This window comes from Myxine glutinosa, chromosome 10 (assembly GCF_964187855.1).
Source record: "Myxine glutinosa chromosome 10, kmMyxGlut1.1, whole genome shotgun sequence".
Classification (NCBI taxonomy): Eukaryota; Metazoa; Chordata; class Myxini; order Myxiniformes; family Myxinidae; genus Myxine; species Myxine glutinosa.
In genome coordinates, this window is record NC_136270.1 from 84,475,462 (window position 1) to 84,498,190 (window position 22,729).

The 22,729-nt window shown below is 44.7% G+C and overlaps 1 protein-coding gene across 2 annotated transcripts in view; it reads right to left on the reverse strand.

The window, feature by feature from the left end:
• Positions 1-22,729, reverse strand: part of NOL11 (nucleolar protein 11) — a 35,180-nt gene that overhangs the window by 5,050 nt on the left and 7,401 nt on the right. The window contains exons 3-16 of one of the 2 annotated variants that reach the window (XR_013624759.1): positions 16,237-16,293; positions 14,664-14,815; positions 11,801-11,858; positions 11,572-11,713; positions 11,194-11,382; positions 10,560-10,645; positions 10,302-10,416; positions 9,910-9,971; positions 9,046-9,117; positions 5,669-5,853; positions 4,821-4,946; positions 4,096-4,329; positions 1,910-1,988; positions 1,645-1,753 (exon numbers count right to left, since the gene is read on the reverse strand). Coding sequence is in view for 1 of the 2 variants with exons in the window: in XM_068100686.2 (XP_067956787.2) it covers positions 1,910-1,988; positions 4,096-4,329; positions 4,821-4,946; positions 5,669-5,853; positions 9,046-9,117; positions 9,910-9,971; positions 10,302-10,416; positions 10,560-10,645; positions 11,194-11,382; positions 11,572-11,713; positions 11,801-11,858; positions 14,664-14,815; positions 16,237-16,293 (1,557 nt within the window). In the remaining variant the exon portion in view is untranslated. The remainder of the gene's footprint in view (positions 1-1,644; positions 1,754-1,909; positions 1,989-4,095; positions 4,330-4,820; positions 4,947-5,668; positions 5,854-9,045; positions 9,118-9,909; positions 9,972-10,301; positions 10,417-10,559; positions 10,646-11,193; positions 11,383-11,571; positions 11,714-11,800; positions 11,859-14,663; positions 14,816-16,236; positions 16,294-22,729) is intronic. The other variant, XM_068100686.2, reaches the window with a different exon arrangement.

Genomic DNA, 22,729 nt, shown 5'->3' on the forward strand with positions numbered 1-22,729 from the left:
ATGTTTACATTTGCGTAGACACCTTTGCGAAAATGACACTCAGGACAGTGATGAAGATAGTCAGGTTCACTATGTTAACAAATATAATTTCTTTCAAAATTTTGGGATTAGCAAACCTGTACATTTTTGGAATCTTCAGAGCATGGAGAATCTGAAAATCAATGTTGGCATTTGCACAGACACCTGCATGGCCGCCATTTTGGATTTTGAAAATGGCCGCCATAAAATACATATTTTGCGCGATCTCGGCTTCTAGTCAACCGAGAGACTTGATGAAATATGCTAATCCTATGTTTTCTGGGTCAAGGAATCCAATAAAGGCCTCAAAATAGTGCTCAGGATTATAGAAAAGCAACAAACAAAGGTAATTGAAAACCATTGTCTTTATATTTGTGATATAACTGTATTACATAATACATGATATTGCAAGTCCTTTGAAGTTATAGGTTGTTATAGGAAGTTATAGGTAGTATCAGATTGAACTATAAGTCCTATACACAGGATCTACGAGGTCTATACCATTCAGGAATATGCTTTTACAGATCTTCATCACTGTCCTGAGTGTCATTTTCGCAAAGTTGTCTACGCAAATGTAAACATTAATTTTTGGATTCCTCATGCTCTGAATATTCCAAAAATGTATAGTTTTGCTAATCTACCAAAATTTTGAACGAAAAAACATAGTGAACCTGACTAGAAAATTGTTCTTTGCGTGACCGACTGACGGATAGACAGACGGAGGGACGGCGTGCAAACCTATAGTCCCCTCCGGTGTACACCGGTAGGGGACTAATAAATGCCAAGCAATCTCATGTGATAAAAACGGGATAAACAAATACATAAATGAAACATGGCACCATCTTGCCCGTTCCGTTCAGTCCAACGAGAACAGAGAGAGCGTAGAGAACGAGATGACCTGCTTGTCCTTGTCCTCGGTGCCAAAACTCCGCACACAGAGGACGCTCATCTTCTCGATATTTGACATGATGTTGCCTTGAGTGCTTAACTTTGTGCACAGACAAAGCGCAGCCAAACAGATCGCCAAATTCAACACCGGAAGTAGTTTTGGTGCCTTGAGTAAGTAGTTGGTCGTTTGCTTTGATGTTAATTGCTTAACAATATACAATTTAAATTACATCTTTGAGAATATCTATTTCATATTATATCACCTGCTTTATTTTATAGCGCTGAATTTAATAGTGGTATATATTACAGGATGTTGCCTGGTGTTGGCTTAGCGGTTAGGGTGCCGGCTTGGGATCTGAGGATCCTGGGTTCGAATCCCGGTCGATCGCTGAATTAACGCCAGGGGGGTTGACTCAGCCTGTCATCCTTCCGAGGTCGGCAAATTGAGTACCAGCTTGCTGGGATGAATGATCCCGGTGTGTACCCCGGTTTAGAATAGGTACACCGTATCCCTGCGCATCATAAGAGGCGACCAAGGGTTGGCGTCAGGAAGGGCATCCGGCCATAAAAACATTGCCTCAAACAGGGAACCATGATTGTCATGGGGCCCGCAAGGCTAACCCCCGCTCTAGCGGGGAAAAATGGCCTCAAAACGATCATTCATTCATTACGAGAGAAACTAAACACCAAATGCTAAACACAGCTAATATACCATCACGTGATCATGGTGTGATTTACTTAGTGCACATTGCAGAGCAGTTATCACGATCATTTCCATGATCATCATAGTTATCGCGACAGCAACATGAAAGCACAATTGTGGTCTCATCGTGATTATCGCCCAGCACTGCAGGAAACATGATTGCCACACTATAAAAACAAATACCCACAAACATTAGTCTGGAGTATACAAGCAAAAATGCAGGTCATTTCTGAAGGAGCCTTAGTTAACTTCCTTCAGGTGCCTCAAAACAGCATTAACAAAAAAAAAAAGGTGACATACCAGTGCATGATCGGCAGAAAGGAGTTTGAGACAAGGGAGCAGAATGGCACTGCTATAAGGTATCATGAGTGCAGCATTGCTGGCAGGGATATTAAGTAACCAAATGGTGGGTTATCCTTAAAAGGTATCTACCTACACAAGCAAGCCATTATAATGTGGTCAAAATGTAACAAAACCGCCTTGATCATCCCTGTATCCATCCAGGTAATGTCTTGAGTCCATACAATTCTTGTCTCGCCACAGCTCATTTCATTGTGCAATGTGCTGTTCCTCCCCAAAAATACAAGCCACGTTTCAGTGAGTCTGAGCTACAAAAGTGTGTGTTTTTTACACGTGTGTGTGTGTACACGTGTGTGTGTGTACGTGTGTGTGTGTACGTGTGGGTGTGTGTGTGTACGTGTGAGTGAGTGTGTACGTGTGAGTGAGTGTGTACGTGTGAGTGAGTGTGTACGTGTGAGTGAGTGTGTACGTGTGAGTGAGTGTGTACGTGTGAGTGAGTGTGTACGTGTGAGTGAGTGTGTACGTGTGAGTGAGTGTGTACGTGTGAGTGAGTGTGTACGCGTGAGTGAGTGTGTACGCGTGAGTGAGTGTGTACGCGTGAGTGAGTGTGTACGCGTGAGTGAGTGTGTACGCGTGAGTGAGTGTGTACGCGTGAGTGAGTGTGTACGCGTGAGTGAGTGTGTACGCGTGAGTGAGTGTGTACGCGTGAGTGAGTGTGTACGCGTGAGTGAGTGTGTACGCGTGAGTGAGTGTGTACGCGTGAGTGAGTGTGTACGCGTGAGTGAGTGTGTACGCGTGAGTGAGTGTGTACGCGTGAGTGAGTGTGTACGCGTGAGTGAGTGTGTACGCGTGAGTGAGTGTGTACGCGTGAGTGAGTGTGTACGCGTGAGTGAGTGTGTACGCGTGAGTGAGTGTGTACGCGTGAGTGAGTGTGTACGCGTGAGTGAGTGTGTACGCGTGAGTGAGTGTGTACGCGTGAGTGAGTGTGTACGCGTGAGTGAGTGTGTACGCGTGAGTGAGTGTGTACGCGTGAGTGAGTGTGTACGCGTGAGTGAGTGTGTACGCGTGAGTGAGTGTGTACGCGTGAGTGAGTGTGTACGCGTGAGTGAGTGTGTACGCGTGAGTGAGTGTGTACGCGTGAGTGAGTGTGTACGCGTGAGTGAGTGTGTACGCGTGAGTGAGTGTGTACGCGTGAGTGAGTGTGTACACGTGAGTGAGTGTGTACGCGTGAGTGAGTGTGTACGCGTGAGTGAGTGTGTACGCGTGAGTGAGTGTGTACGCGTGAGTGAGTGTGTACGCGTGAGTGAGTGTGTACGCGTGAGTGAGTGTGTACGCGTGAGTGAGTGTGTACGCGTGAGTGAGTGTGTACGCGTGAGTGAGTGTGTACGCGTGAGTGAGTGTGTACGCGTGAGTGAGTGTGTACGCGTGAGAGTGTGTACGCGTGAGTGAGTGTGTACGCGTGAGTGAGTGTGTACGCGTGAGTGAGTGTGTACGTGTGAGTGAGTGTGTACGTGTGAGAGTGTGTACGTGTGAGTGAGTGTGTACGTGTGAGTGAGTGTGTACGTGTGAATGAGTGTGTACGCGTGAGTGTGTGTACGCGTGAGTGAGTGTGTACGCGTGAGTGAGTGTGTACGCGTGAGTGAGTGTGTACGCGTGAGTGAGTGTGTACGCGTGAGTGAGTGTGTACGCGTGAGTGAGTGTGTACGCGTGAGTGAGTGTGTACGCGTGAGTGAGTGTGTACGTGTGAGAGTGTGTACGTGTGAGTGAGTGTGTACGTGTGAGTGAGTGTGTACGTGTGAGTGAGTGTGTACGTGTGAGTGAGTGTGTACGTGTGAGTGAGTGTGTACGTGTGAGTGAGTGTGTACGTGTGAGTGAGTGTGTACGTGTGAGTGAGTGTGTACGTGTGTGTGTGGCGTGCATTGCGTGCGTACATGGCCGTGTTATTCAAAACTTGTGGCACGCAGAAATGAAAGGGTAACCAGGCTTGGATAAAAAACGCCTGTATTGCCCATCGATTTGCATGCCCTTGATGTGGGCACAGGTATCTAACTGTGGCCACAGTTGAGGCCAGCAGCCATTTTCAGTCTGTGCCTCAGGTATGGAAAGTTTACATTTTGTCTGCATTGACAAAACACAAGTACTTGGAATGCAGTTGTAAAATATGTTAAACAACAGGCGAAGGATACAGCAGAGTGGCCCGACGATAAGAAACCGGGCAGGTAGGAACCTGCTCCGATGGGCCGAGAGAAGATTTCTCCCCGGCAGACTCATAGTCTGAATCCTCTTCCTCGTTGGTTGCATCGGTCAACGAGACGTCAGGCTTGTCACGTTCCTCGCCAGGGACAATGTCTATGGTCGATTCAAACTGTGACATTTCGTCGCAGTTGACGGCAGCCTTTTCAACCTCGGCTTCAGTCACACTAAAGCCAGGTACAAAAGCAGACAATTGAGAAACAAAGTAAAAGTGAATATAATATATAAATAAAATAACCACCTTTAGAGGCCATTTTTCCCCGCAAAGCGGGGGTTGGCCTTTTTCGGGAACCGTGGTTGTTGTTGTTTTTCGGTCCCCTTTTTGAAGCAATGTTTTACGGCCGGATGCCCTTCCTGACGCCAACCCTTTTTGCCGCCTTTAACGACAAACAGGGAATTACCAGTGAACTGGTACTCAATTAGCCGACCTCGGAAGGATGATCAGGCTGAGTCAACCCCCCTGGCGTTAATTCAGCAATCGACCGGGATTCGAACCCAGGATCCTTGGTATCCTAAGCCGGCACCCTAGCCGCTAGCCCAACACCAACAAAGTAAAAGTGAATGTACGAATAAAACTGCATGTATTGATTTGAGATTTAGATCACAAAAAAAAATACAAAAAAAGCGTTTCACACTATTTGGAGCAGGCATTCCTCACCTGAGAAATAAGTTGATGCAGGAAACAAGGCGGCATTCAGGAATGTCAGGAAAAGTGCGGAGGCAAATGTGTAGCAGTGCCAAGTCCCTTGCTGTTAGTACCATACGAAAGACATCTGGACAGGAGCTGAGGGCAAACAGAAGAGTGAGGGCGTGAAAGGTAAGTGCTGGTCAGAACTCATCAATTCAAAATGGCTGCCTTTAGGTACACGCACTCTTATTATTTCCCGCAAAACAAAAACTGCCCCAAGTGGGCTGACGGTCATGTCTTGAGGTTGTCGTTCAGGCCACTGCTGATTTGTGGGGGGATCCCAATGTGAGAGAAACTGATACGAAATTGAAACATCCAATACCAGGCCATCCAGCAGACCAGAGTAAAAGGGCTGTATCAGGTTTCAGAGCCAAATAAGGGATGAGTTCGGATCGAGGTTTTGGGTTATGGGGGTGGTAGGGGGAGGTGATGAGGGGATCAAAAGGTTCAGCAAAATAATTGAGATCTCATTAACTTCTCCATTCTCGTTTGCTGGAGGTGATGCATAATAAAGGAAAGAAACAGTCTTCCAATGTCCAGAACCATGTTATGTTGGATGGGGGTATGAATACTTATGTTCGATGGGGCCATGACTCTCTTGCCCACTTGAACGTGGGCAAGTGTGGTAATTTTACTAGAAAAGCCACTCACAAGAGCTGGGAGCAACTATCGTAGACTAAAATAGGCCAAATTGAGGGTCATGTTGAAACTTACCGAATATCGGCAAATAAAAATATATAAAAATACTTGCGGATCATGATGGACCCCACTGAAAAATAGATACGTCAACTTCACATGGTAGGTATTCAGGTCCATACCTGTACGAGAGGCAATGAGAGTTCACCAGGTGCACCAGGATGTTGTGTGCTGCTGTTCCTGGTTTATCTTGAAGGTGCACTATTACTCGCCGAGTCAAATCAGCCAACATAGGGTGCAAAGCCTTCGGAATGGTGCCGGATACAAGTCGACTGAGCTCCTGAAAGGCTTTCGTGGTTGAGCCCCTCTGACAAGCAAAAAAATAAAAAATAAAATAAAAATATACTCTTACATCAGTGGCACCCAATGCTGGGTTCATTTGAATGGCTGCATAGTTTACTTTATGACAAAGATTGTCAACCACCAGTGCATGGACCATTGCTGGTCTGAAGAAGGAAAGCCATGGTCCATGGATTAATGGTCCATGGATGAAGGTCCATGGATTAATGCCAGATTTTTTTTTTTTAAACTGCCACTCACCCGATAGCGGTGCCCGACAAATATATACATAATGGGGAAAGGGTATGCGTGTATCATCTACTCCATGCTGCAGATCCAGGATTTTTTGAAAGAGGATTTCCAAAAATTAAGGGAACAGGTGAATACTTACCTAGATGCTGTGAACGCCAAGCTAACAGAGTGTGGGCTTCAGGGCCCACTTAAGGGGCCTGGAAGCTTTGGGATTTTAGTTGCTCGCAGGTGCACTCTGAGCATCTGCTGGCCACATTGGTTACATGTTGGGAGGGGCGGGGGGAACCTTTATTTCGATTGTTAAATATATTTTATTTGTCTTTTCATTATTAATTTTGATGTGATTGAGATGGAACACCTGTAGCTTTGTCAACTTAAAGTGACATCACTTAACAATCCTTTTAAAATTGCCTAATTTAGTATCTGATTTTGTTCAGGAACTCTGAGGACGGATTGTTCATGAATATTCATGAATAGCACAACTTATGTAGCAATCTAACAGTGGCCCTTCATACTGAGTATACCACCGTTTAGAGGCCATTTTTCCCCGCAAAGCGGGGGTTGGCCTTTTCGGGGACCGTGGTAGTTGTTGTTTTTTGGTCCCCTTTTTGAAGCAATGTTTTTTTGAAGCAATGTTTTACGGCCGGATGCCCTTCCTGACGCCAACCCTTTTTGAAGCCTTCAACGACAAACAGGGAATTACCAGTGAACTGGTACTCAAATTAGCCGACCTCGGAAGGATGACAGGCTGAGTCAACCCCCCTGGCGTTAATTCGGCGATCGACCGAGATTCGAACCCAGGATCCTAGGATCCTAAGCCGGCACCCTAGCCGCTAGCCCAACACCAGGGCCCAGGACTCATACTGAGTATGTTAGTGAATATACGGTGAGCGGTTCTAGTTGCACTTTCATGCATATAGATACATATATTTACATACCGTATATTTACACACAAGTGAAAAACCCCTGAGCCTCCCACCAAGCCAAAGGTTTGATCTGTTCTTCGGTGCCATGATGGCACATGACGTGGCAGTGCAAATGGCAAGATTTTATTTTCCCTTTTACCAGCAATAAGTACAACGACAACTTTTCAAGTCATTCCATGACGCACTTCATGTGTACTCAAAGGTGGGTGACATCAGAGACAACTAAACTAGGCAATTTACCAAGGCAGCTAAATTAGGCAATTTCCTAAACTAGGCAATTGTAAGAAAACAAAATATTACTGTAAAAATTATGAGATTTATGATGTGCTGAAGTAGAGACTAAAAACCATGATTTACGTGGTTCCCAATTTGTGGTCCGCTGTCATTTATCGCTGACCTTTGCCGGTCCCTGTTGAGAACAAGCGTTACGCCTAGGTCCCCAGTCGGTGAAGTGATGCGAGTTGACAAAGTGGAAGACGCAAGGCGGCCATCTTGGATTTTGACGTGGCGACCCAATTTTCAATAGCGTTCTTCCTTATGCGTAGATACACCCACACACCAGATTAGAAGTTAGTAGTTCGTTTATTTTTCAAGATATTTCGCTCACATGGTTCAGACATATATATGGTGGCCGCCATCTTGGATTTTGACGTGGCGACCAATTTTCAATAGCGTTCTTCCTTGTGCCTAGATACACCCACACCGGATTAGAAGTTGGTACTTCGCTTATTTTTCAAGATATTCCACTCACAAGGATCAGACATACATGGCGGCGGCCATCTTGGATTTTGACGTGGGTTGCACCCACACACCAAATTAGAATTCGGTCCTTCGCTTACGCACGCACGCACGCATGGAGGGGAAAACCATAGTCCCCCCCCCTTTGCTCCGCGGTGCGACGGGGGACAAAAAGGTTAAGAACCACTGCTCTGCATCATGGAATGTATGATGCGAAGAGTTGTGCAGCATAAAGAAAAGCCTGTTATGAAGAATTGCCAATCAGAGCCTTACTCTTTGTAAACAAGCACCACAAATCAAGATGCATCTTCGGTGTTTGCTTTCTGTGATTGTTTCATTGGATTTGTCAGTGACAGTCATGCACTAATGCGAGTTGATGGTGGACAGTGAAAGTCATCAGAAGATAAGCAACCGGCACCAGTCGACTCAAGTAACCCTCATATCAAAATGGTAAGATATTATGTCGAGTCCAACATGGTGCCATAAAAGGTATATAAGCAGAGATTTGATTTTTCAGGAATTCAGAGAAATAATTTGATCCACCTTGGTTTTGAGGTCAACTTGGAGACATGATCTAGATGTCGTAAAGACAAATCCTTGAGCTTTGTTCGGCTGACTTGCCATAGAAAGAGATGCCGGATTTTCAACACAATCATTTCACAGGGAAAATGTTTGAATATGTGATATGGGTTGATTCATTTCCTGGAAGATATTAAGAGGCTCGACAATTAAGTAACAATATGAGGTGTATTAGGAATGGGGACATCGAGCTGATTAAAATCTCAGTTCCCGAACGACAAATTTATCTTCTAAAATCCGATGACGGAAGAACCACTACTTTGACATCACGGGAATAATATATATATATGAATGATCGTTTTAAGGCCATTTTCCCCGCTAGAGCGGGGGTTAGCCTTGCGGGCCCCATGACAATCATGGTTCCCTGTTTGAGGCAATGTTTTTATGGCCGGATGCACTTCCTGACACCAACCCTTGGTCGCCTCTTACGATGCGCAGGAATACGTGACCTCTTATGATCACGGGAATAATGCATTCTCAAAATTGGTAAAATTGTTTCCAAGAGCCTTTCTAAATCTGAAACAGCATTGCTGAAAATGTCAACCTTTTGTAACAACAAATCAAAATAGCAACAGAGGTAGTCCTAATGAAACAATCTTTGGGCAAAAATTAAATAGCAGGTTGAGCAAAAGGCAACATGTTTCATTGAAAAAGCCATCACACTTATAAAATCAGTTATAGAGAACACAATGTTTGACAGGTGTGCGTCGACAGTATGAGCTTACTTCGATAAAAGAGGCGATCGACTTTATTTGTGCATCCATACCCTCGGTTGAACAAGAATTCTTCAAAAACTCCTGAATGCATTCAGCAGAAAACATAAAAGCATTCCGTTTGATTCAACAAAAATGAAGAAACAACGAACAATGCATTCATTTCGTTTATCAAAACCTTGTAATGTGTGTTCGGACTGTATCCTCAGGATACAATAATTACTCTGTTTACACTTGAAGCATGCGAGACCAGGTGTAAAAAAATCCAGGTTTAAATAAAACATCGTAAAGTAGAATGTCACTCGGTAAGGCGCATACCTCCGCCAGGCTGAGCAGTTTACGTTTTGCATCCCACCGGGTATGGATCCCAGACCTTAACCAAAATCATATCGGCTTCTCTTCACCGAACCAACTCATCCACTAAGTTTTGTCATAACTAGTCCACAACCTTTATAAACATTGTGCAAAATATCGATTTTCCCCATCTCTAAATGGCAAAGAATCACTGGCACATTCAATAAACGATTGTATCCACATACATCTTCACCAAATCAAATCAATTCGTCCGAGTCACACACCCAACCTGTACACCAAATTTCATTCAAATCTATCCACAACTATTTATTTCGGTTGTGACACGACATGGCCCATGTGATGCTCCCTTGGCAGTGGCAAAATTCTGTCTAATGATAAAAAAGCAATTCCCCGAGCGTTAAGGGAAAAGACAAAAGCAATGGAAGCGAGTCAGCCAGTACGAATATAACATGCCATCATCGAAAGATCTGTCAAGATAGGCATCATCATCCTCGCCAAAATTGAAAATGCAATGAGCGGTGGTTGAGGAACCAAGAAGCCATCGGCAAGACGGTCGCATACCTTGCCATGAGCAGTTTCGACTTGAGAGGTTGCCCAGTCCACGACAGCAAAGCAATCCTCTTCTGCGCACAAGGATGCAAAACATGGAATTTAAAATTCATTATAGTTTCTCAAAGCAACGGATCGTAAAACGTATACTACTGCACGATCATTACCAACAGCAAGCATACGATAGTGCCGTGCACCAAAGATGTGTAGGAACATGGGTTTTGCATCATGCAACATGTCTGCATGATGCTAGCATTATTTATTCCTTGTAATGTCGGCAGTCTGCCTAGCTCCCGCAGAGACGGAAGCTCAGGGGAGCTGGAACAAATCAAACATGCCAGTCTGCAATAGGACAGGAAACATTTGGAAACTACCTCCAACCGTGTTTACAACACTTGCTGCACCTGCGGTTGGTTGTCGCCCCAGAGCGTCGGCGAGGCTACTCGAGTTTCCACGCCAAGGCACAACAAACAGCGACTCCTCCAGCGGGAGAAAGAGATTCCCGCCAAGGCTGCGTAACTGTGGAAGGCAATGAGTAGGGGAGGCCAAATTTTAAAGCATCAAAATAAAAGCTCTGTGGTTGAAATTCTCCATCACCTCAGCTAATTACCAGGTCTCATCGATTATGGTATGGTATTACTGCTCAGCAAGAGGCCATTTACCTCACCACATTCTGCTGTCATGTTTGAGATGGAAAGTGAAGCATGGAGGGTTTTGAACTTGGTGTTCCACAAGCTCAAGCATCCCGCTGTAATGAGAAGGATGCACAAGGAAGGAAACGTCATTTAGGGAAGTGGGAAACTGCATTTTTAGAACCATTCCCCACAACTTCCTGGGCAGGCTCAAACTAGAGCTAATAATCTTCGCTTGAATGCCAGCTATCACAAGGTATCCGCTGAGAGTAACTGTCCACACGCGAGTGAGCCACAATCCGACTATTAATTTGCAATTGGACACTGGCTTTGACACAAATACAATTTCTTATTGCAGACCATAGGCATCAAAAAGCAACATGTAATCAGAGAAATGGAGTGCCTTGCAGCCATCAGAGCATTTAAATTGCATCAGATGTGGCAAAAAATGTGAATAGTTTCTCCCAGATTCCCGGCTCGATGACAGAAAATCCATTTGCATTTTGCTGCCTATATCCCTACCCCATATAGAATAGTGTGCACGGGCAACTTGCTGGTATAGTTAAGCAATCCATACTGACAAAAAGAAAATTCTCAAATTAAACTATGCCAAACGCTCAAGGGCAACAGAGCAAAACTCCCAAAGCATTTCTTGAAGACAAACCTGCTGAGCTTTCAGGCAACGAAGCAACGGCCACGTGGCAGTCGCCCAGCAAGGCCATCGAGACAGCCCTGCTGGACGGCTCCCAGCCTGGCAGTTCCATCAGCTGTGTGGACATCACCATGCTGGGAAGGCTTTCAGGATTCCTGTGAGATGCCAGAACCTCCGATTTATATAGTTTGGAGTCACTGCCTGCACGATGGGGGGGAAAAAAAGTTGAATGTTCAGATTGTAAAACTGCAGTTCAAATAAAAATATTAAAAACAAAACCTCACGGAATGTACATCAACAGTGGACTGTAAGAGAACGTAAAATCCCAAGATAAGACTTTACTATGGAGCAACCACACACGATCTCTGCCTCCTACCCCTCAGAACGCACACAGCGAAATGAGCACGAGGTCTTCCCTCTGCAGGATGGCATCCTGTGCCAACGGCATCGTAGGCTTTCCACCTACGTTCCATGGTGCGTTCCAAGCTTGCGCATCGCCGGGTGCTGCAACATGCAACCTCAATGCATTTTCCTGCATATACGAGACAGGGCGGTGTTGGCCTACATAAATGAACGCCAACAAGTGACAGAAACCACCCCATGGACACCCATACAATACCTTTTCACTGACAAACACGATAAGATGTTTGTCTCGATCAGCAACTACTTTACACCACCTGATGGGTTTGACGTGGAAAGGAAAATGCAAATGATGAGTTTTTTGTAATCTTTTATTCGGTTTTCAAATTGCATTCATACATTTGATCAATGATCACGATGAAGTTGAAGATACAGGGATTGTTGTGGTCAGCATTCCTAAATAAGCCATAAAATTACACCAAAGTAATGCTGTGGTTAAAGAAGCTTTCATCATGTCCACTCTAGGAGAATAATTCCTCAAGCAACAGATTATTCATTTGGCCGACATAATCGATTTTTAATGACAGCGAAGTCGATGGCGCCCCATTGCATATCCCTACGCTTCCCATCAAGAAGAGCAAAGTTGAAAGATGGCAAAAAGTTCCAGCAGGAATGAGCCAATATGAAGTAGAGTTTTAAAAAATTAAGTAAAATTTTTTTTTGACCCCTGTGACCCTTAAGTCCCCACCCACTGGGGCATGTGGGTTCACATCCAGAGGAAAAAAAAAAAAAAAAAAAACCCGACATATTCCATGCGTCCACCAATGCTAATTGCATACACACAAAGTTTCATTTTAAAATGTTCCTGTAATTGCATTTTTCGGTACTTTACCGATTTGGAAACTACCTCCAACCGTGTTAACCACACTTGGTGTTCCACACTTGAGCTTGTGGAACACCAAAATGATGCTGCTTATGCACCTCTTTGCCATGTGGTGATTATAACCACTAAGTTTGGTGATTTTCTGCCCAACCATTTTGGAGATAGTGATGGACAGACCGACACTGATTACAATAGACAGACTGACCCCCCTCAATGTTTTTTGTTTTTTTAAAGTGTGGGAATGATAATAATAATAATAATAATAATAATAATACTACTACAACAGCCACGTTCATTTTGCATTCCAACACGTGGAGGAACTCTGGGTATACACAACAGATTGACATTTGTTATTATTCACCCCTTTTTGTACATTTTATCATCCAATAGCCAAACAGTGACAAGCATCGCTTTACTTCATACTGGTCATCTTTATGTAAACTCATGACAAGTAAAAGGCACAAGTCAATTTGATAAAGCAAGGAATAATGGTCATTTAAAAGACTAATGGATCGACAGCGATGGCAGACAAGGCAAGAATGGATTTTCACAAAAAGGTGCTGAATAAAGTGCACGTTTACCTGCCATGGGAAACAAGGTGAGACCAGCGTTTCGGGTATTACCCATCTTCGGAGCAATAACGCATTTTGCATGACGTAACAATCATGTCCATACGTGCATCTCACAATTCTGTACCGAATGGCATCAATTACTCCTCCCTCCTAACTGTGTGGTCAGGTGTTTGTCATTTTGCCAGATTGCCGAGAAAAACTTGCGTACCCATGTCAAAAGAGCGTGGGATCTTCAACGCCCATCAACTACAATGCTGGCAGATGATTCCTCTAGTTGAACCATGGAAAGGGATGGGGGAATCTGTCCTTCCACGTGACATCTCGGCCAAAATGATATCACGGAAATAGAAACTTCCCAAAATCACAAAAACAAGAACGGCACTCGCTACACCGAAACCTTCACCAGGCTGAACGGTTTACGTTTTGTATCCCAGCAATAATCCTGATCTGTATCCAGACCTTAACCAAACCAAAGTTGGGACACCGACCCAACTCATCCACCAAGTTCTGTCGTAAGTCGTCTATAACCTTTTGAAATACTAGGGCATGCCCGTACTATATATATGCCCGTACTATATATCTATCTAAAATTATATCCCCCCCCTCTATTTACATGAAATGGTTTGGTCCATTCGCAACGCCAAAGCGAACGGCGAACGGCTTGCGAGTACAGTGACAATCCCCCCCCTCTATTTACATGAAATGGTTTCGTCCATTCGCAACGACCACAGAACCCCCCCCTCTATTTACATGGAATGGTTTGGTCCATTCGCAACGCCGGCACACGCGATCGTTCGCTGCTCTCTGATTGGTTGAATCGTTTTTTGTACATAGCTCGGTAAGTAATTGTCCGATTAATATGAAACCTTGAAAAGGCACATCCTCGGGTCCCCAGCAATATACCTGGCAAGTTAAAAGTATATCGGACCCGTGGTTGTCGAGAAACAGCGGTCACAGACAGACAAACGTACAAACGTACAAACGTACAGAGATTACTGGAATTATAGATAGATCATGTTATATATTGTTATTGGCCCCATCGCTCAATGGTGATGAATCACTAAAAAAAATTATAGTATCCACATGCAGACGTTTACCATCAAGTTCTGTCGAGAATTCATTCGATTCTGGTGAAGATCCAGATAGGAGAATATTTTTAGTGATTCTTCACCATTGAGAGATGGGGCCAAAAACAATATATCGCACTGTGTTTCAAAAAGTTATGGACGGATTACAACAAAACTTGGTGGTTGAGCTGGGTAGTTGACAAGAACAAGCCAATTCGATTTTGGTGAATATCCGGATGCAGATTTTGGTTAAGGACCGGATCAGTGGGATACAAAATATAAACGGTTCAACCTGGTAAAGATACGTGGTCTACCAAGTGCCATACTAGTTACATTCTGCGCACCAGTGCACATCCACGATACACCCCCCGATAAGCCATTGTTTCTCATTTTTGTTTTATTCCCCTTTCGAGTATGTACCCTCCAAAACACGCTTTGGCATTTGATAAACCTGCAATCCTCTGTCATTTAGCTCCTCCATCAGCCGAGACGCATATCTCGTAAAAAGCGTCATCTGCCCTTTAAAACACATTACAATACCAAGCGATCATAATAAGCTTCTTTTCTATTTTAACAACAAAAAAAAACTTCCAAACAAACCTGATGACCTCTCCTGAGAGCAGACAACCAGTGACTGTGCAGAGTGGTGAAGAAAGAACTGTGTCCAACGAGTGCACCGCACCACAGGTAAAAAGTACAGCTGCCCCTCCACACCAGGGACCGGGCAGAAGCCTGTGGATCGGGTGAGTGACCTACGCAGAGTAGAGGAAGAGTTTGGGTTAATTCCTGCTGGAGGTAACGAAATGCTCTTACTTTCTGAATTTGACTTTGACTTCACCTTGAAAATGAATGAATGAATGATCGTTTTAAGGCCATTTTCCCCACTAGAGCGGGGGTTAGCCTTGCGGGCCCCATGCCAATCATGGTTCCTTGTTTGAGGCAATGTTTATATGGCCGGATGCCCTTCCTGACGCCAACCCTTGGTCACGCTCTTACGATGCGCAGGGATGCGATTCACCTTACGTAACAAAATTATTCCTGGTAAAGGGCATAATGCATTCCGCTTATATTGTCTCCACCAGAGTTTAAACATGTTCAAGAAAGAACATCCTAATTGCTTTCTTCCCACCCCCATCCCCCATGACCAGACAGAGCAACCAATTTTCGACAACACAAAGCCAACCAAATTTATTGATAATTTACTAATACCAAACAATAAACTTCTTCTTTGGGCAAGCATTTGCTTGGCACGGCTACATTTTGCTAAGTTCTGGAAATGGTGCCAACATGGGACAGTTTCGGTTAGCACAGCAACACGAGCATGGCAAATGGTTTTCAAGCACCCATAAAGTCAGAACAAATAGGAACGACAATGGCAGACAGACGACCACTAATTCCATAAAGAAACACATTTTTGAAATTAATTTTTAACAATGGAATTTATTTTCTATGTGTATTTATGGTAAAACATGACAGCAATTTCTGCTGCAACATCCCATTTCTAACTTTTTAGCCTTGTCCGCACACCCGTTATTTTGGTTCTCTGTGCCCTCAGCCCTCAGCCCTCAACTTCTGGACATGGGCGTGAAAATAATTATAACCAATCTGTAAAGTTAGGCATGTCTGGCCACCAGACAGACACTCACAAATATCCACAACGACACATACAACTGCCAATCTTCACAACCAGGCTTCCTGCACCACCGATAATGTCGGAACAATGTACTGAATGATCGTTTTAAGGCCATTTTCCCCGCTAGAGCGGGGGTTAGCCTTGCGGGCCCCATGACGATCATGGTTCCCTGTTTGAGGCAATGTTTTTATGGCCGGATGCTCTTCCTGACGCCAACCCTTGGTCGCCTCTTATGATGCGCAGGGATACGGTGTACCTATTCTAAATCGGGGAACACACTGTGATCATTCATCCCAGCAAGCTGGTACTCAAATTTGCCGACCTCGGAAGGATGACAGGCTGAGTCAACCCCCCTGGCGTTAATTCAGCGATCGACCGGGATTCGAACCCAGGATCCTAGGATCCCAAGCCGGCACCCTAACCGCTAAGCCAACACCAGGCTCGGAACAATGTACTGAAGAGTGCAAAGCAAGAGCGAAATGACGTGACACGATGAAGGTGCAAATCAATGTGAGGTGAGCATGAGTAAATGAGACAAACCGTGCAACGGAACACTTTTTCTAGGTTCACATCGCTTTCCTTCCATAGCTGGAGTGTCTGGAAAAGAGAAAGCAGCACAAAATGACAACAATTAGTGCCAATACAGTAATTCCTTACATGACGCAGTTTCACACAACACAATTTAGTTATCAAGCGGCTGACGAATGTAGGACCATTTTTCATATTGTACATAAATTTTCGTTATTACGCGGCTGCCACTCAGCACTGACTGAACTAATCTGAGATGGGCCACGGGATGAGGAGCGTGCGCGGACCAATACCAAACACGCCGCAACCCACAGCCTCCAGTTCTCCGTCAGCCATCTTAGTGTATGCAAACATTGAAACCTCCGCCAAACTTATCGCGTAACATCTTGTGCATCCTTCGATACAATGGCTGGTAACGGATCAACCAGTGATACTAGTAATTCTGCACATAAGAAACAAAGGAGAACTATTTCATAAAAGGTGAAATTGAAAGTGAACGAGCTAAATATGAGAAAGGTGAACGAGCAGACATTGGCCGAGCACTTGGACTTATCATATCCACCTTACGAACGATTCGTGCAAACAACGATAAATTCAAAGTGAGTGCTCGTCGTGAAACACCATTAACGACAACGAAAGCGAGTCATTCGCGACCGAGCATCATGGAGAAGATGGAACACCTGGACACGCAATCTCCACCTATTATATAGTTTCCTATGGGAAAAATTACTTTCGTTTTATGCGCTTTCAGAGAACACGGTAAATTCTCGGACAGAAAGTCCTGCGTTACACGGGGAATAACCGTATGAAGGATTTAAAAAATAATAATAGTAATACTAATAAAAAGGGGAGATAGTTTTTGGAGGAGAACCAACCTTGTGACCAACCTGCTTTCACATGTATCAGATCAAAAACAAGATGGCAACTTGAACGATGCAATCACCCCCTTCTGTCAAGCAAAAGCAGTCACATGATTGGAGCTTTGTGTTGTTCATAAGATTGATCAGAGGTAATTGAAGACTTCAATCAGAATTTATTTATTTATTACGTATGTATATAGTGATTTTTTTCACCATCCCTTCCCCTCAATCTTCATTGCAACTCTCCATTTGTCCACATCATTACTCCTTTTATGATAAGTTTTATCAACTTAAAGCTGACAAAGGTTTCAGAGGGCATTATTAACTCATTGTCACAGCAAGTGGGTTGGTCCATGGTCCTTTTGCTCCGACAATGGGCTGATGCCAAAAATGCCAGCCTCACTTTACTTTGAACATGGCTGATAAGTAAAGATAGGTTATAATGTGTTTTAGTCTCAGCTCATTTGATAGAAATTGTTCTGTTAAGCATGATTTTGTGGTTCATTCTCAGATGTATTCCATTATGTTAGAGGTGGGTTATTGTGCGAATAGTTTGACTACGTCATGTGAGAAGGCTTTTAGACATCATTGTAAGTTTGGTTGGTTTTTGAGTAAACAGGTTCCCATAGCATTGGAAGTTGTGTGAAAGAATTTAAATAAATAAATATATATTTTAAAATATTTATTATTTACTTGTACTTGATCAACCGGAGGTGTTTTTCGGAACTGGAACTTCATTATAAACAGAGGGCCTGTGTATCGATTTGTGTGCTGGTGGATTCCTGCGTACATTCTGTGGTGGTAAGGTAAGAAACAGTAAAAGTATTTCTTCGTTAATGAATAGGATGTGTGTGTGTGTGTGTGTGGTTTATTCTTGTCCTCCATCTCTCCTCCTTTTTTTGTCTACACAACAACAACAACAACATGCATTTTAAGGCCATTTTCCATGCTAGGGCAGGCGGGGGGGGGGGGGGGGCGGGGGTTAGCCTTGTGGTCCCCATGACAATCTTCTCCATTTTGCCCTATTTTCTGCATCTCTCCTTGTTAACCCACTTGCCCGCATTTCTTCTTCCACCATCTTTAGCCAAGTCTTTCTCGGTCTTCCTCTTCCTCTACTTCCTTCTACATTCATTTCCATCACTCTTCTCAACCAGTCACTTTCATCCTTCCTCAACACATGACCAAACCATCTCAACCTGTTCCTCTTCACAGCATCAATCACAGGCTCTATTCCCATCATCTTTCGCAATTCATCATTTGTCTTCCTCTCTCTCAACGATACTCCGCACATCCACCGAACCATTCGCATTTCCAACCTTTCCAGCCTTCGTTGCTGCTCTACATTCATGACCCATGTCTCGCTCCCATAAATCAGAACACTTCTCACACATGCAGCACACACCTTTCCCTTTAGCTTCAATGACACACCCCTCCTCATCAGCACTCCACTCAGTTCCCGAAACTTTTTCCATGCACATTTCACTCCAGCAACCGTTGCGGAGTCTGATCCACCTTCTCCATTAAGCACGTCTCCGAGGTAGCAAAATGTTTTCACACCTTCCAGCTTCACACCGTCTCCAAGATCCAACTCAACATTTCCTCCATCTGCAGCTCCCTCTGTGCACACCTTACATTTGAATGTAGCTGCCACACTGGTTAATGACCCTCTCAGACCACTACATTTTTGATGAACCCACTCAGCGCACATTGTACATTGAATGGACTTCACTCCGACACCCTTCCTGCACACAGCACATGGCCACTTCCCAGTTCTTTCCACCTCACCACATGTTTTACCACTTGCCATCACCTTCGTCTTTCCGATATTCACCTTCAGATCTTTTGTCTCCATACATTCCTTCCACTTGTTCATCTTTTCCTTCAGTCCATCCATACTTTCCGCAATCAACACCAGATCATCTGCATACAACAACTCCCACGGTAAACCCTCCTTTACGTTCTGAGCCAGCACCTCCATCACAGCTACAAATAGTAGTGGACTTCGTACCGACCCCTGATGCACTCCCACCTTCACCTCAAACTCACCACTATTCCCGTCCTTCGTCCTCACAGCTGTGCGCGCTCTTTTGTACATTGCCATCACTACTCTGATCAACCATTCCTCCACTCCTAACTTCCTCAATGCCCATGTCAATACTTCGCGTGGAACCCTATCGAATGCTTTCTCCAGATCAACAAACCCAAGAAACAACTTCTCCCTCTTCTCCATTACTTCTCCGGCAACTGCATCACAATAAAGAGCGCGACTGTCGTTCCTCTTCCTGGCATAAATCCAAACTGCATTTCATCGATCTTCACCTTCTTCCTTATCCTCCTCTCCAACACCCTTTCCAATACCTTCATTCCATGCTCCAATAACTTTATCGCTCGGTACGAGCCACACTCCAGAGGGTCACCTTTCCCCTTGTATAGAGGGACAAGGATACTCGGTTCCCCATCCACTGGAATGCAGCCTTCTTTCACCACCAGATTACAGATCTCTGTCATTCTCTTCACACCCCAACTTCCTGCTGCCTTTAACATATCTCCCACAACTCCTGTCGGCCCTCCTGCTTTTCTACTCTTCATTGCTTTTATCGCTTCCTCAACTTCCTTCTCAGTTATCTTCTCTGCCGGTCCTAAAACTGGGTTACTCTCGATGATGCCATCCCATTCATTCTCTGTATTCAACAGCATTTCCATATATTTTTCCATCTTCCTTTAATTCCATCTGGGTCCACAACGATTTGTCCCACTTCATCCTTCAAGCAACTCACCCCCATCACATCACACCTCTCTTTCGCTATCTGCTTTGCAATCCTGAATACCGCTCTCTGACCCTCTTCCGAATCCAAGCGTTCTCCGAACATTTTCCTACATGCCTCCTGCACCTTTGCTACCTCTTTCTTTGCAGCCTTCTTGGCTGCCTTATAACTTTCATGCTCTGCTTTTTCTGCTCCCGTACCCTTCGCCTTCTGCCACTCCTTGAACTTCTTCCTCTTCTCGTCAATCCTCTTTCCAAATTCATCATCCCACCACCATGTTTCCGAGTGCCTCGGTGGTCCTTTTGTCCATCCGCATACCTCACCAACGGCTCCCAACAGACTATCTTTCATTGACATCCAACCACTTTCAAGCTCAACCACATCATCCTCTACCCGACTCAGCCTCTCTTTTAATGCCTCCCTTACTGTCACCTCTTTCAACCTCCACACGTTCATTCTCGGTTGGTACTTCACCCGCTGAGCTCTCCTCGCACCGTTCACCCTTATGTCGCAGACATCCAAGTGGTGCTGTGAAACAGCCTCCTCCCCCGGGATCACCTATGTGTCCCGGAGGTGCCCTCTATCTCGCCTACGCACCATCAGGTCGTCAACGGTTGTCGTCGACCCACCTGACGTGCATGTAACAAGCTTATTATCCTCTTTCTGGAACTGAGTATTACAAATCAACAAATCAGCTCCATCAGCAAACTCCAAAATCCTTTCACCTTCTCCATTTCTCACACCATATCCGTAACCCCCATGAACTCCCTCAAAACCGTCCATACTCCTTCCCACATGTCCATTTAGGTCTCCTCCTACCACAACAACTTCATCTTTCACGTTTTCCATCAGCTTCTCTATCGCACACCAGAACTTGTCCTTCTCTTCATCGCTCTGACCAACCTGGGGGGCATATCCCGAGATGACGTTCACCAAGAGCTTTCCAATCATCATTTTCACCATCAACCTATCACTCACTCTAGTCACACTCACCACACTGTCTACAAACTCCTCAGAAAACAGGACACCAACACCATTCACGCCCTCCGGCACCCTTGCCACACAAACTTGTATTTCTCTCCCTGCCTACCCTTCACCATTCTCACACCACTTCCCTTCCATCTCGTCTCTTGCACACAACATATGTCCACTCTTCTTCTGACCAATACTTCCACCACTTCTCCTGATCTCCCTGTCATTGTCCCGACATTCCATGTCCAAAACCTCAGAAACCGATCTCCACTTCGGGCTGTACCCTGCCCATACGTAGTTGTAATTGTCACGGCTCTCTTTTTTGAGGCAATGTTTTTATGGCCGGATGCCCTTCCTGACGCCAACCCTCTTAGTCGCCTCCTACGACACGCAGGGATACGTTGTACCTATTCTAAACCAGGGTACACACCGGGAAACGTTTAAAACATGGAAATCCCGGGGGGGGGGGGGCGGCGTCAGCACCACGGCTGCGGGGGCCCGGGCAGCACCACACCACGGCTGCGGGGGCCCGGTCAGCACCACACCACGGCAGCCCGGTCAGCACCACACCACGTCGGCCCGGTCAGCACCGCACCACGTCGGCCCGGTCAGCACCACACCACGTCGGCCCGGTCAGCACCACACCACATCGGCCCGGTCAGCACCACACCACGTCGGCCCGGTCAGCACCACACCACGTCGGCCCGGAGCTTGGCGCGAAGTCCAAGGACATCAGCACGTCATCCGAAAAAGATTTGTGTATAGAGGGGTGAATCTTGCAAATGTTTTTGTAAGGTTTACCTGGCTGCACCTGGATGGGTTTGAGGGTAGAGGAGTGGCATCTGAACCCCAAAACCAATCTTGGTTCCTCCTGATACTCCAATGTTCTATTTTGTCAGTTATTTGATTATAACACAATACCTTTGTCAACCTTTTGTTGATAAATCATAATTGTTTTAATTTATCCAATGATGCATGTAGACACAACGGTTAACAAAGAGGTGAGGAGGAGAAATAAGGGCCAAATAAAATAGATCTCTCAATAAACTGATTGGGAATTTTTTGGAAGTGACAAGAAGGTGATATGTGATCTACAGTGTCCAAGTATATAATTCAGCTGGAAAAGAAAGAGTTTAAAGGAAAAACAAAATATTCGGAAGTTTACCGCCGTTGATGGAGCGTCTTTTACATCATCTTATTTAACAAGCTGGAAAGACTTGTGTGAAATGGCATGGCTACAATGATCAACAAGTAAAATTATATTCTCGATCAACACAGTCTCAATAGAAACCACCCTTATTTGGTGACTGAAGCCGAATCAATTAATTGGTGACTTCTGTGTAATGCCTCCTCCTCTTTGGAAATATTTGTTGCAACTTGATTGCACGAATTGGCCTTATCCCTACATGGGATGAAGAATGACGATTAAACATCTTGCATTAGTGATTTGTGCCCTTTGTGACGTTGCTAAAAAGAGTAAGTTTCCTGCTTGGAATACAACAAACAACAACAGGCATTTTAAGTCCATTTTCCCTGCTGGAGCGAGGGTTAGCCTTACGGGCCCCATGACAATCTTCTCCATTTTGCCCTATTTTCTACATCTCCCCTTGTTAACCCCCTTGCCCGCATTTCTTCTTCCACCACCTTTAGCCAAGTCTTTCTCGGTCTTCCCCGTCCTCTATTTCCTGCTACATTCCTGATTCAAGAAATCAAATTTCCTGATTGGAATGATTTTCAATTTTGTTTGACAGAGTAAAAATCTGTCAAAATTAGACTCCTCTCCGCATGTGCGATCGGGATGAATTCCGAGCGAAATTACTGCCAAAGCAAACAAAGTTTTGTTTTTCTGATTCATTTTCAAAATATAACCTTCAATTGATAGTAGTTCCTCGATCATAAAGTAAAGTT